This window comes from Tachysurus vachellii, chromosome 3 (genome assembly GCF_030014155.1).
Source record: "Tachysurus vachellii isolate PV-2020 chromosome 3, HZAU_Pvac_v1, whole genome shotgun sequence".
NCBI lineage: Eukaryota > Metazoa > Chordata > Actinopteri > Siluriformes > Bagridae > Tachysurus > Tachysurus vachellii.
In genome coordinates this window covers 20,792,361-20,808,909 of record NC_083462.1, presented here as the reverse complement: position 1 = coordinate 20,808,909, position 16,549 = coordinate 20,792,361, and the positions used below count along the sequence as shown (strand labels likewise).

The window sequence follows — 16,549 nt, the reverse complement described above, 5'->3', positions numbered from 1 at the left end:
CTCCTAGTCAGAATGCTGCCGTTGTTTTTCTCCGCCACTGTTTTCTGATATAAAATCTCTGCAGGACCATTAGCTGTCAGAGTGCAGACGGCTATAAATACAGCATGAACACAACTCTAGCTTGGTCGAGTTGAGGACGAGAGCGCCTATTTTCAGAACGTCTCGGCACACTGTTAAAATTATCTAGGCTTTGACATAATGTCAGACTTGATTACAAACTGTCTGAATATTTAATGCAAGCCCTTGTTTCCCATTTACTACACAGGCTGCTGCTTAGGCTGAAATGTAAGGATAGCTTTACTAAAACCCTGACAGTGTTTTCACCAATAAAATCAGACTGATGATTTGCACTTGTGCTGGAATAAACTACAAAGATGACTACAAAGTGGAATAAACTACAAAGTGAAGCTTATGCACTATATGGGCAAAAGTTTGCAAGCACATTATACTCACACTCATGTAGTGTGTGTGCTTCTTGAATGAATTTTAATGGGCATTAATGTGGAGTTGGTCCCCCATGTTTTTCAGCATGTCTCTGGCCCATTTCACTAAAAGAGCATTAGACTGGTCAGACACTCATGTAGGACAAGAAGGCTTGGTATGCAATATGCGTTTAAATTAATCAGTGGTGTTCAATGGGGTTGAGGTCAGGGCTCTGTGAAGGTTACTTGAGTTCAACTGTTCAAACCTTGCCACATAATGTCTTTACTGTATATAGCTCACCTTGTGCAACAGTGCATTGGTGGTTTGGGCCTTAGTTCCAGTGAAGAGAAATATTAGACAATAGGCAACAATGTGCTTTCAACTTTGTGGGGTTGGGGAAGAACCACATAAATGTGAAGATCAGGTCTCCACATACTTTCAGCTATATAGCATATGTTTTGCATAAAAGGAATTAACTCCAACTCTCCATACCACAAGGTGGCAGTAGTTGTAAATCTAAAAAAGGAAAGGGGGTCAGATGTGCTCAGAGTCTAACGTCTGATGTGCTGTATATAGTAATCAGATTGTCTCTATTTTAATTTTTTTTTTGTTGTTAATTTATTGTTAACATTTCTGGATCTTGAATAAAGTCACAATCCATAATGTAAAAGTTATCTACAGTTTCAATAGATACACTGTATTTCTTAAACTCAAGCAAATGATGCCATTAATAATCCACTTCCTTGGGGGCCTTAATTCAGAATGCAAAACAAACATGTTTAAATTTCATTCTTTTCAAAGCATGCTCAGCTTATTGTAATATCCCATTAGTAGGCCAATTTGTGCAACGCTGTCATCGATATGCGACATCAAAACCTGTTTCCCGCTGTCCTGAGGTATCTGTTATACAACTATACAGTATATCATGATATATAATCTTCACCTCGATTCTAAGCAGATGCATGTGTATTTTATATATATTGTACATGGGTGAATTGTGATGATTGAGTAGGCGTGAACGATAAGGGGTCGAGGGAAACACTTACAGCCAGGATGATCTGCAGGGAACTGTGCGCCACCTCCACATACTGGTACTCCAGCACGCAGCCGGCTATGCTGATGTAGCGGTGGTCTTCAGGAGCCCAGGAGGGTGGAGGAGTCACGGGGGTCACCCTGCACCCAGGACCGTTCTCCATCCACCAGGAGCGATGCATGGAAATATTAAAGGTCATGATCAAGTCTGTGTCCTGTGGGTTAAAAACACACACAAAAAAAACAGGCATGAGAAACAGCTCATAAAATATCATATGACATATCATGTGATGACATGACATATCATGAGATATTTCAAAGGATGCCTGACTTGTGTGGATAAAAACGCCATCTCAATTTCAGTAAAAAGTGTAAATTAAATGTCCTTACAGGTTTATATTGTGGTATAAACACCACCACAGGCATATTGGCACAGTGTTTCAATGCTTGGATACTGTCTTTGTACAAGTGACATCATTAGTTCTTTATCGTTAGTTTCTTTGTTCCTACTTTTTTCCAATGTTCCTTCTTCCTTCCTTTTCTGAATTTTCCTTCCTTCTTTGCTTACTTACATAGATTATTCATTTATCATGGGTGCACATAAATATTGGTTGCATCTTTTTTTTTAAATATTGTTAAATGTAAATTGTGTCTATTTTATACTATTTTTAGGCCTTCTTGTGTCCTTGTGTGTATGCGTACATTAGCTTTTCAACACAAAATCACATGGTGGATGTATATCACTATAAAATGCCATTAGTAGAAGCCAGAATTCCTTCTAGAAACTTCTCACCAAGTGACAGGATACCCCTGTAGATATCCAATGTTCAAAGAACGACAATGTCACAATGTCAGTCATATGTTGTCAAAAGACATGGGTTCACATGAAATTCTTGTCAGTAAACTGACGAATGTCTGTGATTTAAAAAAAAAATGTAGCTTTCATTGATTCATCTTAAGTAACTGATTTATGCCGGTCATGGTTGCGGTTGGTATTCAGTCAATCCAGGGAACGCTGGGCATGAGACCGGAATTCACCATAGTCTGGATTCTAGTCCATTGTAGGGCACCATACACACACATACAAACACACACACACACACACACACACCTAGGGGACAGCTTAGTGTGGCCAGTCCACATACTACCATGTTATTGGGGAGACTGGAGAACCCAGAGGAAACCCACATTGACATGTATATGAAACACAGAGAATACCGAAGCTCAGGACTGAATGGAGGATAAAGCATTATCTTTACGCACTACATAACCGTACTACACCTTTTTATTTAACTGAAACAAAACTCTACCTTGAAATATAAAACAATCCCATTAGCACACAGAGCAGTATTGTATAGAAACTTACAGTCTTACAGTGATGGCTTCTGTAAATAAGTGAACTTGCCTTTAACAAAGCACTCATTTAGAGTCCCGATAGAATTAGAACGGATGATTAAGAAGCACTTAAATGCAAAGATTTGATGGTTAAATTTACTTTCCTTATTTAATTACCAATAATAGTTCATAACATTGACTGGGAGTGTGTGTACAAAAACAGTATAACATTTTTTTAATTCAGCCACTATACAGTATATCTCTTAGAATTTCCTTTAATGAGCAAGCCAGAGGCAAAGATGGCAAGGAAAAATGATGATATGAAGAAAAAACCTTGAGAGGAACCGGACTCAGTAAGGAACCTCATCATCATTTGGGTGACACTGAACAGGAAATAATGTAATGTATATTATGTCCTTTCTACAACAGTTTGCAGAACTCGTGACATAACTGTGTACTAGCTGGTGCTGCACTATCCTATTTGAATTATTTTACCATATTGTCTTGCACAACTTATTTCTCTTCTTATTTCTGTGTTCTCTCTTGCAGTTCTGTGTTTTTATTTTGTAGCACCCTGGACCTGGAGAAACGATATTTTATTTTGCTGTGTACATTTTTATTTAAATGACAATAAAAGCTTCTTGACTTGATTTGACTTGACTATAAATATTCCAGCTTCAGAATTTACTCTCACATATATCCCTTCTTTTATTTGTGAACTTTGTCTATTTGCAATCAGCAAATATCTCTAAACATTTCCCAAATCACCTTTGCAAATCCGAACATCTGTTGTCATATTTAAGGAGCTGTCCTTCTATTTAATCCTTCATAATTTCATAACCTTTTGGTCAGCCTCTCGTGGCACAATGATTTACGCTGTTTAGTTCCACACGGCTCAGATCGCTGTTCATTTTGTGTGCGGGATTCACAATCTGACCATGCATGCTAAGCCACATTTAGCTTTCGCAAAGGTGTTCCTACAAGCATCCTACAAGTGAGTGGTGGGATTCCAATTTCCTCAATCCCAACTCTGCACTTTTGTGTGCTGGTCCAGTTGATGTGACATTTGCTTATCTGCAAATGTGGGAAGCCTTGGTAATGTCCAAAACAAAGTCCACACACACATTTAGATCCTCACACAGTGAATGAACATCAAACATACATAGGGAGAACAGCTTTCTCTTAGCTTTCAATCAAAATCTACACATATTTAGAGGACATACTGTTCAAATTTGTAGATTGGATGATCAGTTCATATCATTTGTAATTTCTCTCAGATTCTCTCATACTGGATTTCTTTTCCCTATGTGCAGTTATTATATTATATACAACAGCTGGAAAGTGAGAAAATCCTTGCTATATATGACAAAAATTTCATGTCATTGTGTTTATTTCCACTCAAATAACTTTTTAAAAAGAAAAGAAAAGAAAGCTTCTGCCTTAGCACTCATTCTAAAACAAGCAAGGCTGAAGAAAAATAAATCTGATGCTGCACAATGGGCCATAGCTCAATGAAGTTGCTCTAAAAAGCTATGAGTTGACATTTCAACTGCGTGCCTTTAAACAATCTTTTCATGCAGCAAGCTGTCTGCGCTTTCTGAGGTTTTATACAGTTTGCAGTGTATTAAAAAAAGCCAGACTGAACCCATTTTCCATAAAAAGAAAACATTTCCCATCAAGAAGCAACACAAATTCACTATGTTTGCATTAAGGATCCATATAGAGATCATATATACTATATATATATATATATATATATATATATATATATATATATATATATATATATATATATATATATATATATAATGACACACAAACACATACATATACAGTACATTGGTTGCAATGAATCTGTTTTTATTTAAATCTACTATTTATTTAGTCTACTACAGTAAGTAAATGGTGATATCAAAATCAAATTTGAAGGTTTTATCTTCAACCACTAAAATTCTGTGTAAGGTTTTTCTAACAGAGGGAAAAAGGTCTCACACTGAAATCCAACAGAGTCCTGACTCAAAGCCAGAAAATCATTCATTTTTTATACTGAAAACATCCCATAAGTCGATTCCTTAAAAAGGAAAAGGAAAATGAAGTCGGTAACTATAACACATTGTTTAGTTGGTTGCTAATAGAATCTTGCTCTAGTGGCACACTGATCATAGCTTTTAAATTTTCAATTGAGATCTGAAAACCTAAAAGTATAGGTATATAGGTAGGTTCTATAGGTATATAGTATAGTTTCTATAGGTATCTAAATCTACATGCATACACATTTATGAACGGATGTACTGTAATAAGCTCATGAGATAACATTTTTCCTTTGCCAATATCACCGCTGGCTTACAAAGATTCCTGAAAAGCAGACAATGTAATTGTTAAGTATTATATCAATATAATTAGAATTGTATGTCTACTTTTATACCAAACAAATTTCAAGCAGAATACAAAGAACCGTGAATGGAAAGCATGTTTACTCCTTTCTAGCAGGTAAGCTGAACATCAGCCAAGTGAACGAACATAATCCATCAGCAGCCAAACAGCATGACTGGCTGTTCTACACACCAGCCATTCTATGTGAGACCCAGCAGGAAGTCAATGCTGTTCATTGGTATGGCCGAGCTATTGTAAGGGCATTCAAGATTCCTATCCACAGTTTGTTGCCTGACATGCGAGATGGTGATGGATGAAGCCGTTTTCCTTCAACTGTGTCGCACTTCACCAATCATGGTCAAAACTAATGATGGTGCAGAGGGTGGTGTGGCAAGCTCGGTCTGCGCTGAAATCTATAAAGTTAAATTTGAAGTTTTTATTTGACACGGCTGCTTCTGTAGGGCAGGGATTCAAGCAGTGTGAACGTGCAGCACTAATTGACAAAAGGTTGCAATAAGTAATAAGTGAATGAATGATATGTTGTGAAGGATATCCACTAGTTTGCTCAGCTTCTCAGCAACACTCTATTTAAGCACCATTCCTGCCTTCTCCACACTAAAAAGCACTTCGTTCCTTCCTTCTTTCTTTCCTTCCTTTCTTCCTTCCTTACTTCCTTCCTTACTTCCTTACTTCCTTCCTTCCTTCCTTCCTTCCTTCCTTCTGAGAACAACTGAAGTCTGCCTTTAAAGAAGTATAGCTTTCTTAAATGTACTCAGAAGTAAAAAAAACAACAAATTAAAATTTCCAGTACATTCCAAAGTGAAAAAAATGCCCAGGCAGATGGTCCAGATATTCTTATGCGTACAGGTTAAATATTTTAAAATTGAAATACGGCACTGTGTTTACATACACATTCAACCACTTGGTACTGTAGATGTTTTTATTCAAAACTATTTCTAAAGAGATTTCCAAATTATATCCTTATAAGGAGTTGATAAAGAATTATGGGTCATATTCAAGGGTCCAGTTGTGGTTTCTGAAAACGGTAAAACTTGATCTTTCTTGCCACCAAAACATATTTTTCATTTATTTTTCATCCCAAACCTACAGTAGCTGCACAAAACTCAAGCAAAAAGAAAAAAATCTATTTGTAGCTTCCAACAAAAGAATCTCAAGTGATACTTCACTTGTCCTCCACTTTTACAGTTTTCTTCCTCTTGACAGAGGCTGTGAAAAAATTTAGATCAAATCCAGTTTACTGTAGTCAAAGACAAAATTCAAGAAATCTTTGATGTAGTGCAAACATCTATAAAGGTGCAGTGCTTCCGTACACTTTAAAGGAATATACTGGAAATAAAGCACAGCCTTTCTTCCAAACCTGTTGCATCTTCTAGTAAAGACTGAAGTGAGACAGCTCACATGGGGTTTTATTGTTCTTGATTAATGAGTCCAGTGGTGGTGTCAAACTATTTTTTCCCCACCATATCACCATAGAACAGTGTGTTTTTCTCTAATAGGAAATAAAAGGGCATTTGGAGGGGATCAAAACAGAAAGAGACCAAAACTTTGGTACAGTTATGGGTCATCAATATCCATCTGTAATCTATTGATTCGCAGCTGTATTTCCCTGAGGCTAGCACTTTGGCACACAGAAAGGGAGAAAATAGAAGATTATGATGGTGACAGGAAAAGATTTTTTCATCCTGTAGTTGAAACCCTTCAGACTTTTAAAGTCCTTCAAAACAAACCAGGTATGTTTGAAACACTGAGATTCAAAAAAAGGTAAACAGATCATTATTTCAATCATTACTCAAAACTTTGCCACATGTTAGGTAGCAAACTGTTAATCTTCTAGTTAACATTATTATACTGAAAATATCCCTAAATAAAGACTTTAGTTTCACATTCACTTACTCACTCTCACTCATTTTCTACCACATATCCGAACTACCTCGGTGACATTGGGCATCAAGGCAGGATACACCCTGGATGGAGTGCCAACCCATCGCACACACACACTCTCATTCACTCATGCAATCAGTTTCACATTCATTTTAATAAAATTATTTCTTTTCTCATTTTCCTTCCTTCCTTCCATCCTTCCTTCCTTCCTTCCATCCTTCCTTCCTTAATTCCTTCTTTTACTGAATCTTCCTTTCTTTCTTTCATTCCTTGCTTCCTTCCTCCCTCCCTCCTTCCTTTCCTTCCTTTTTTGAATTGTCTTTTCTCCCTCTCATCCTTTTGCTATTTCTATGTTACAGAACAACGTTAAATAAACTCTTTATTTAATGATAAAGGTTTCGTTTTTTTTTCTCTATAATACGACAAGGCAAGACAAAAGTCTTCATTGACCATATCAACAATTAAATCTTTTTACTACATGCATTTAGAGTATATAGCAAAAAATTAATTAAAATAAGCATGTTAGTAGAGCTGCTGTTAGAACATTTTCTGCCCAATCAGAATCCAGCATTGGAGATCACTCTGATCTAAAATATATATGCATTCTGTATATGTAATCTAGAAATCAAATGTGAAAAAAGCACTGCTGTTTTCAGATGGAGACATTGACTGGGTCAATAAGACATCATTCCATCTAAAGCCCACAGCTAAGGCTAAAAGAAATTCAGGTGCTAAAATGAGAGCTCTGTCCCAGGTGCTTGGGGGAGCTCTTTGGTTTGGGGCACTGATTGCTGTTCCAACTCTAACGGTCTGTTATAGATCTAAAATATATCAAGCCAGACATTTAGGGTTTTTTGTGGCACACAGAGCTCATTGCGGTCTTGCTCATTGTCAGGGACGATTACAGCGAGACGAGGCAGGTGCAGGAGTCTCAGCTCACCATGCGACCTCTAATTACCTGTCTACTGAGATATGTTCACTCTCATCACACTGACACAGCATGGGGTCAGCAATAAATATCATGGTGCAGAGACAGGTGCGCAAGCCACACCATCAACACTAATGAAAGAAAACAGTATGGCAAGTAAACAGCGGCTTAGAGACAGCTCAGAGTTTAGGTCTTTTAGGCAGTATACATTTTCATTCAAATGTATGAATGTTGGACAAAAAAGTGCGGTACATGAAGAGTTATTGTCCAAGATGATGATTCATAGCAGAGCTGATTGTAGATACTGAAGGGTATGAAGTTCACCACTGTGTTATTCCATTATGAGCTGAACATGGACCTCTACATCAGTGAACCTCTGTTCCATTTAGTTTGTATAGGACTGGTCTTTTATCGCACTGTCACAGCAACTTTACAGATATTCTGATTTAAATCATTAATGAGCAAGTCAGTCTTCTAAAAATCCCCTGAAAATGTTCTCATCACTCATTGTTTCAGTTCTCTATCAACATCTCTCACCAACTTCATTATCAAATCAGTTATATTAGAATTCTAACATATATTCAATTCATTTTTATAGCAATGGGAATTAACAATAAATATTTACTTAACGAAATAATCAGGATAGAAATTTTATATCTATAAATATATCAGTGTATCCTTCATGAGCAAGGTGGAGGTGATGGTGGTGAGGAACACTCCCTGAGACGATATGAGGAAGAAACCTCAATCCTCATCTGGGTGACACAAGATGACGTGATTATAAATTATTTCCCTCTATAACTCTGTACAGTACATGTTAAAAAGAACTTTTTCTTTTTTTTATGTTTATGCATAAATGTGGATGCCTAATGGTTAATGTGTTGTACTACTAATTAGATGGTTGGGGGTTCAAATTCCAGGTTCACCAAGATGCCACTGCGGGGCCCCTGAGCACGGCCCTTAACCCTCAAATTTTCAGTTGTATAAAATAAAAAAAATGAAAAAATGGTCTCGATAAGAGCATCAGACAAATGCCTTAAACTTAAATTGAAAATTCCCAAAAAAACAAAACAAAAGAAGTGTGTGGAAAAGTCAAAACCATCCCAGCAAGAATCCTCAAAGTGGCATCAAAGTCTTGTAGATGGTAACCTTTAAACCTTAAAACCATTGGAATTATAAACACAACTCTTCCTCTTTAGCAGGCTATTATTTGAAAGCAGTTTGAATTGTTGAATATGACTTTTAAATTTCCTTGCTCAAGATTTTCTTCTCTCTTCCAACAACATGTGTCACTGTACTGTATGTATCCTGATTAACAAGAGTCATAGAAAAATCTGTTAACCCTTTTGAGTATTAGTAAACATTCAACATTCAAGTGGCTTCTGCTTTGTTTTGTCTGGTTGTATGTTTATTTTTGTCTGATGTGACTATAAATAGCTCTCAGGTGAGATGTTTGATACTATGATGATGTGACTTGTTAAAGTTCAAATGCTTCAGTAATACTTAACCTTTTACTCCAATCAGATAAACCTGTTCATAATGCATATGACAAATGCATACAGGGAATCTTTAACCTGATTTTATTTTTATTACAGAGATTTTGGTTCTAGTGCTAATTTCTAGGTCCATGCTGCATTTCGTTTTTTTTCTGTAAGATATTGGCAGGTTTGTCTTTCTCTCTGAAGACGCAGGACGACATCATTATTTCTAGCACAGTTACAATGTCGTTTAATAGCAGAAAATAAATTTCAACTATCCTAAACATGAGTGATAATAATCAGGTTTCGATGTTAGCACCATTCAAACAAAAGTTTTTTACTCAGTTACTATTTTCCAGCTATGTTTGATATCATATTAATGAGAAATCTGATGTAGAAGTAGTGTAGGCAGCAAACATTGGGCTTGAAGCTCCAGAATCCAGTTACAACAGGGATTCTCTGAACTGTGTTCAATGCTGCTAGATATTTGCTCATTAATTTCCCCTGCTGTACTTTATTTTAATATATGGTTCATTAACTATTACAGTTTTGAGATAGAGACAGAAGCAACAACACAGATGAGCTCTTTTTTGCTGGAATTACAGTAGTTGGCAAGTTCAGTCTGCTTCTTTGGTAAATAATGGGATGAGTTAAGCTGGATCTACTGTATGATAGTCTGCCTGGTTTTGCGGTTACAGGCACAATTGCAAATTGTAAAGGATAATCTTTGGTTGTGAGTTTAGCTCAGTGGTCCTAGATTGTATAAGGTATAATGGGACTGTCAAGGAATGGAGGTTTTCAGACCTCAGTGAAAACATGAAGGACGATGCGCACTGCAGATGGAAAGGTTTTTAATAAACACGGTGGCATGCAGTCTGAAACATGAGGCAAATTCAAAATGCATGAAACAATCAGAGGTCAGGTGCTCAGCACAGAAATCTGGGAACAAAATATTAGAGTTTAACACCAATTGAGATATGACTGAACAAGACAAACAAGAACCAGAAAACAGGATGCAAGGTTTTGTATACCAGGTTCACAAAGAAACAACACTTATACTCTGTGCTGAGAGCATGAAACATGAGGATGTAAATACACAGACAAATCAAAAATGAAACATAGAACAGGTGAGATTAATCACAATTGGGAAACAACCTGTAACAAGGCATGGGCAGAGAATAGACATGAATGAAAACAAACAAAGTAAACAGAACAATGCAGCACATATACAGAACACAAGCAGCGAAGAGTTTTCGTTGCTGGTGTTCAGCAGCGGAGCACGAGGCAGGGAATTGTTACAGTGACATACTCACTGGTGGCCATTTTGTTTAAAATCTCAGCTGCTTCTGCACTCATGTAAAATTCACCATTAGCATATGGACAGCATATGATTACGCAAAACTCACAGGAGGGATACAAACACCTAACCTAAACACAACATACAGTGTTTAAACAAGAGCGGTTTGTTGAATTGGTGCAGAACATCTCTATGACGTCTCTTCACGGTTACATAGTATCAAGACTAGACAAATAGGGACATGAGGTGCAAAGAAACACAGCTACAATGTTTGTAGCTAGCTAATGAGTACAGAAAAACTCTGTTTATACAGAATAATTATTATTATGACTTTTATGACAACATATATTATTCTTTTTTTTATGTGCATGGGTGGTTCAGAGGTCAGAGGATTTCCTTGCATTTCTGAGGTTGTGGTTTCGAATCCCACTTTTACCCTGTTGTGTGGAGTTTTATGTTCTCCCCTTGCTTCAGGGGTGTGAGTGTGTGTATGTGTTTGTGTGTTTGTGTGTGTGTGTGTGTGATTGTGGCCTAAGATGAGTTTTCACCCTGTCCAGAGTGTCCCCTGGCTTGTACCCTGTGCCCTGAGTACCCTAGAGGAGACTCCGGGTTTCCCAAGATAAGCAATGGATCCATAACATCCATGTATTATTATATATATCTATATATATATCTATCTATCTATATCTATGTCTTCCAGTAGAAGGGCTCCAAATGTATGCTGTGAACATAGTAGCTATTTTCTAATCAAATGTGTACATGTCATGGCACAAAATGTCACTTCACACTTCACTTGAATTTCACATTTATGTTTTATGTTTAAGTTCTTGCAAGTTCAACACTGAATCTAGCATTTAACCTTCAAGCAACATTATCTCAGTTTTACAAGGTTTCTTCTTCAGATAACTCTTCTCTTAAACTGAACAACAAGGTCAAATGGAACAGGAGAGAGTTTTATTCTTTTTAAATATAATTATGAAATACGCAAAATCAATGGTAATGGCATGAGGACATTATTAAGTTTGAGTTAGATCTTTAAATTTGTAACAGGGTTACAAAAAGGGTTATTTTCAATATCACCATGCCAGTCAATATCACGTTATCATTGAAAACTTTAGATGATTCAACTTCCTGTTGAACAATCTGCATATTTTAGAGAGTGAATGAGTTTAAGTTACAGTGTTGAGTAAATGTTGGTGAGATAAAATGTACATTTTTCAAAAGCTACCATATTATGGATTTACACATTAATTCAAAAAGGGTTTTTATGCTTATCTTTCCAGGCAAACTGTAATTACAATTTTTTGGGACAATGCAATATGCTGGTTTTATTAACAATTTACGATAACAGTACATGAAAGATCTTGCACATACACCTGAATTAATAATTAAAATAATTTTTTTATAATTTGCCATGTAAGTTTATCTAAACCCGAGATCCTGACCAACTTTTACCGCTGCATAATGGAGAGCATCCACCGGAATGCCACCCCAGTGTGCTACGACAACTCCACAGAGTGGGTAAAGAAATCACTTCAAAGTGAAAACCACCTAACACATCTTTGGCACACAACTTCCTGCCACTGAGTCTCTTTACCACATTAGATATCATCAAGGACTCCTTCCAACCTAGTCACAAAGTGTTCACTTCCTTCCATCCAGAAAGAGATACAGGACCATCTGTACCAGAACCAGCAGATTCAGTGCTAGTTATTTCCCCACAACCACAAACCTACTGAACTGTCTCACTAATACTTCACTGTATGTAATCACATGGCAGATCTGCTCCACCCTGTACATGCCTTTAAATCTGTTTCTACCTATTACAACTGCATATAATTTTTGAATTGCTATTTCAAACCTTTCGTTTATGTCTAAAATACCCGAAAAGGTTGTTCCTGCTCAACTGTGCTCCTTCTTAGAGGAGAAGAATATCTTTGAAGAGTTTCAATCAGGTTTCAGGCCCCATCATAGCTCAGAAAGTGCACTTCTTAAAGTTAGAAATGACTTGTTCTTAGATTCGGACCAAGACTGCATGTCACTGCTAGTTCTACTTGACCTTAGTGCTGCATTCTACACTATAGCTCAACAGTGAAAGACGTGGGTGTTATATTAGACAGCAACTTGTCTTTTGAAAATCACATCACCCATATTACAAAAACAGCCTTCTTCCACCTTCCACAACAACCTCCTCATCAATACAACATTTGTCAGACTGTATATTCATAATTACACCCTCCAGTGTTACCCATATGAGGATGGGTTCCCCTAAGAGTCTGTTTCCTCTCAAGGTTGCTTCCTTTACCATTCAAGGGAGTTTTTCCTTGCCAAAGTCACCTGAGTCACCTCAGACTTGCTCATTGGGGATGTGGTGGTTAATTTGTTGTACTACTGATTGGAAGGTCCCTGAGCAAGGCCCTTAACCCTCAATTAATAGTTTTTTTAAAAGTATTAAAAGTAATTTATTACTCAAACTGTAATAAAACGTATGTCACTCTGGATAATGGTGTCTGGTAAATGTAAATACAAATACATTTAAATATATATAATCATTTAAATATATTAACCTTGAATTTTTGTATTATATTAATCTTTATATTATTCTTTATATTAACCTTTTGTTTTATGTTTATGTTCTGCAAAGCTGCTTTGAGATAATGTCAATTGTTAAAAGTGCTATGCAAATAAATTTTAATTGAATTGAATATAACTGTACATTCATTGCTTACCATAGTTTACATCCATTTATGCAAATTATCTGTACATACATGAATATTTCTTGGTTACTCTTGTACAATCAATGTGCATAATGCACACATTTGCACAAAATATATAATTATTTTTTTAGACATATTAGACATATTGTACTGTGTCTATAGAACCATCACATATTCCCATTTTGCACATACGACCTGCATACTTTTATATATTGTTGTACATATACTGACATGTTTATCTGGACTTGTTCCTTTGCACATTTTCTACTATTTCCACTACTGGTAGATGCTAAATTGCATTTTGTTGCTAGGTACCTGTACTATGCTATGACTATAAAGTTTGTTTGTTTGTTCGCTTGCTTGTTTGTTCAAAAGAACAAACAAAAGAATGAATGAACGTACGAATGAACAAACGAGCGAACTAACAATCTATCTATCTATCTATCTATCTATCTATCTATCTATCTATCTATCTATCTATCTATCTATCTATCTATCTATCTGCAACTGCATATACAAACAATACATAATGGATAGCACTGGATAACTTTCATAATTTACATTTATCTTCCTTATCAAATGAATAAAGGCACAATAATTAGAAACACTGATCATTTCATCTCAACTCGTTTTGCCTCATTGTCCATCCATTTCTTTTTTAATCTCACTGTGATAGTACAGTAGTACATGCTGTGGGTGAAGCATTGGGGCACTAGGTCCGTGTCCGTGGTGTTTGCTACTTCAAACACAAGGGTGAAATGAATCCAGTAACATTTATTCATTTATTCTGTTAAAATCTAAATAATTTATCTAAATCATCTAATTTATTAATCTATAAGAATATTTTCTAAAAAAAAAGTGATAGATTCAGCATTTTTCTATGTAGTTTAAGCTAATGGTACGTTTTAATTAACATATTAACTAATAAACATGTACTGTCATGTAATTATGTTTGTTGTTATTGAAGCATGAATTCATAAGTATCACATCATAGTTAAAGTTAGCTCTTCATTAGTCTGTGATTAGTACATGCTTTATTCACTCATCATAAGTTCATACTGAATTCCTATTCAGATTCAGATTTTGATTTTTTCATTGCTAAACATTTACCATGTAAACTTAATGTCTGTTGTTAAGACATAACAAATTAAACATTAATGCAGCATTTTGCATTTCAGACACAAATTAACTGTAGCTGCATTGCAATTATTTGTTATCCTAGTGGTTTAGGATATTTATTTTTCTTTTTACGGCTTGATTAGAAATCTCTATATGTATATAGTATATATGCTATATGTTGTATTTATAGTATATATATGTTGTGGCTGGTAATTCTTTGCATTTGGTCTGACAGACTGATAAAGTCCCGTTTATTTTCCACCTATATGCACATTTTTATATGACCTTCCAAGACGCAACAAGACATGCAGTGTTTCTATACTGTTGCTCTAATAGCTGTAACTAACCTGCTTGATGCACAGACCAAGCACGATTGTCATGCTCTGTAACTAACAAAGAGTGAAAGACAAGAGTTATACATCCATCCAGGGCATAATATGAGGTCCCTTGTAAACAAGGTCACATCATCACCATGCGCTGTGTTCTCTTTCCAGCAGCTGCGCAGGAGACGATCCTCAGCAGTGAAGGAGTTTCGTCTGTTCACAAGAGCATGAAATTAGCTCATTTGGTAGAACTGAATTAACCCACAGTGAATAAAACAAAAGCAGGTGCAAGAGCTGTTGCCGCAATAAAGTTTCTATTTCTGTCTCTTTTTAAGTGCTATGTGTCTGTCCCAGGGCGAAACGAGATATTTCAGATATATCCAATAACAGATGGAGGATTGTTTACATTTATGAATATTGCAGTATGCACAGTACATATTTAACAGTAGGAGGGAGAATGTGTCTGCTCACTACGCTGAAATGTTACCATGACACGCTCGTAAGAATAGCATCTGTGTACCGATGATGCTGCCACGGGGGCATCTTATATCAATTCAAGCAGGGGGAAAAAAGCTTGAGTTTTTTCCAAGTGTTTTAAACTGTTTACAGAGAGAGAGAGAGAGAGAGAGAGAGAGAGAGAGAGAGAGAGAGAGAGAGAGAGAGAGAGAGAGAGAGAGAGAGAGACACATTATGCAGAAATGAATCAAAGCCTTCTTTGAAATCAATGATTCTGCCTCTTTTGTTTGGTAAACAAATTTTCTGCTCACTGTAATGCCTCCATAACTTTAAAAATTGGTAACATTTAAGAATGGTATCTCTTAATTTGACAGTATATTTTTGTTGTATTTTGTTTGTTTGTTTAGAGACATACTGAGAGAGAAAGAATAAGAAAGTGTGAGGGAGAGAAAGAGACTGATAGACAGAGAGAGACAGCGAGAGAGAGAGACTGAGACAGAGTGAAGGAGACAAAGAGACTGAGAGACAGACAGGATAGAGAGATACTGAGACAGAGTAAGGGAGACAGAGACAGAGAGACATACAGGATAGAGAGAGACAAAGGGACAGACAGACAAACAGAAAGGATAGTGAGAGGCAGAGATAGAGAGACTGAGACAGACTAACAGAGACGGAGAGACAGAAACCATAGAGAAAGACAGACATGACAGAGAGAGAGGCTGAGGGAGAGACTAAGACAGAGTGAAGGTGACAAAGAGACAGACAGGACAGAGACAGAGAGAGAAAAAGAGAGAGAGAGGACAGAGAGAAATAAACTGAGACAGAATGGGAAACAGAGACAGTGAGAGAGAAATTCAGAGAGAATAAATGAGAGTTTTTGAGTAGGATGCACTGGTGTGTATTTGAGCACATACTTGAACACATACTATTTTTCAGTAAAAAATATTTGCTAAATTTGATGTCACCATGTGACCCAAAGTGTTCTATTATTGTGTCTTATGTTGCTTATCTCAGGGCTACACAGTTAGCTCAGAGTAAGGCCCAGACTGCAAAAACATCACCAAGGCCAAAGATATTTGTTCATGAAACTAAATCTTTTAACATTGTTATCTTATTAAATAATTCTATTTGAATTCTGAAGCTTTAGATCGCTCCTCAATCAACAG

General features: G+C 36.4%; 1 protein-coding gene across 3 annotated transcripts in view; it reads right to left on the bottom strand.

Annotated features, from left to right (window-relative positions):
• The window catches only part of nkain2 (sodium/potassium transporting ATPase interacting 2), a 193,055-nt gene that overhangs the window by 41,047 nt on the left and 135,459 nt on the right, over window positions 1-16,549 (bottom strand). For all 3 annotated transcript variants that reach the window (XM_060864968.1, XM_060864967.1, XM_060864969.1), the window contains one exon: window positions 1,470-1,670. In XM_060864968.1, the coding sequence (XP_060720951.1) occupies window positions 1,470-1,670 (201 nt within the window). The remainder of the gene's footprint in view (window positions 1-1,469; window positions 1,671-16,549) is intronic.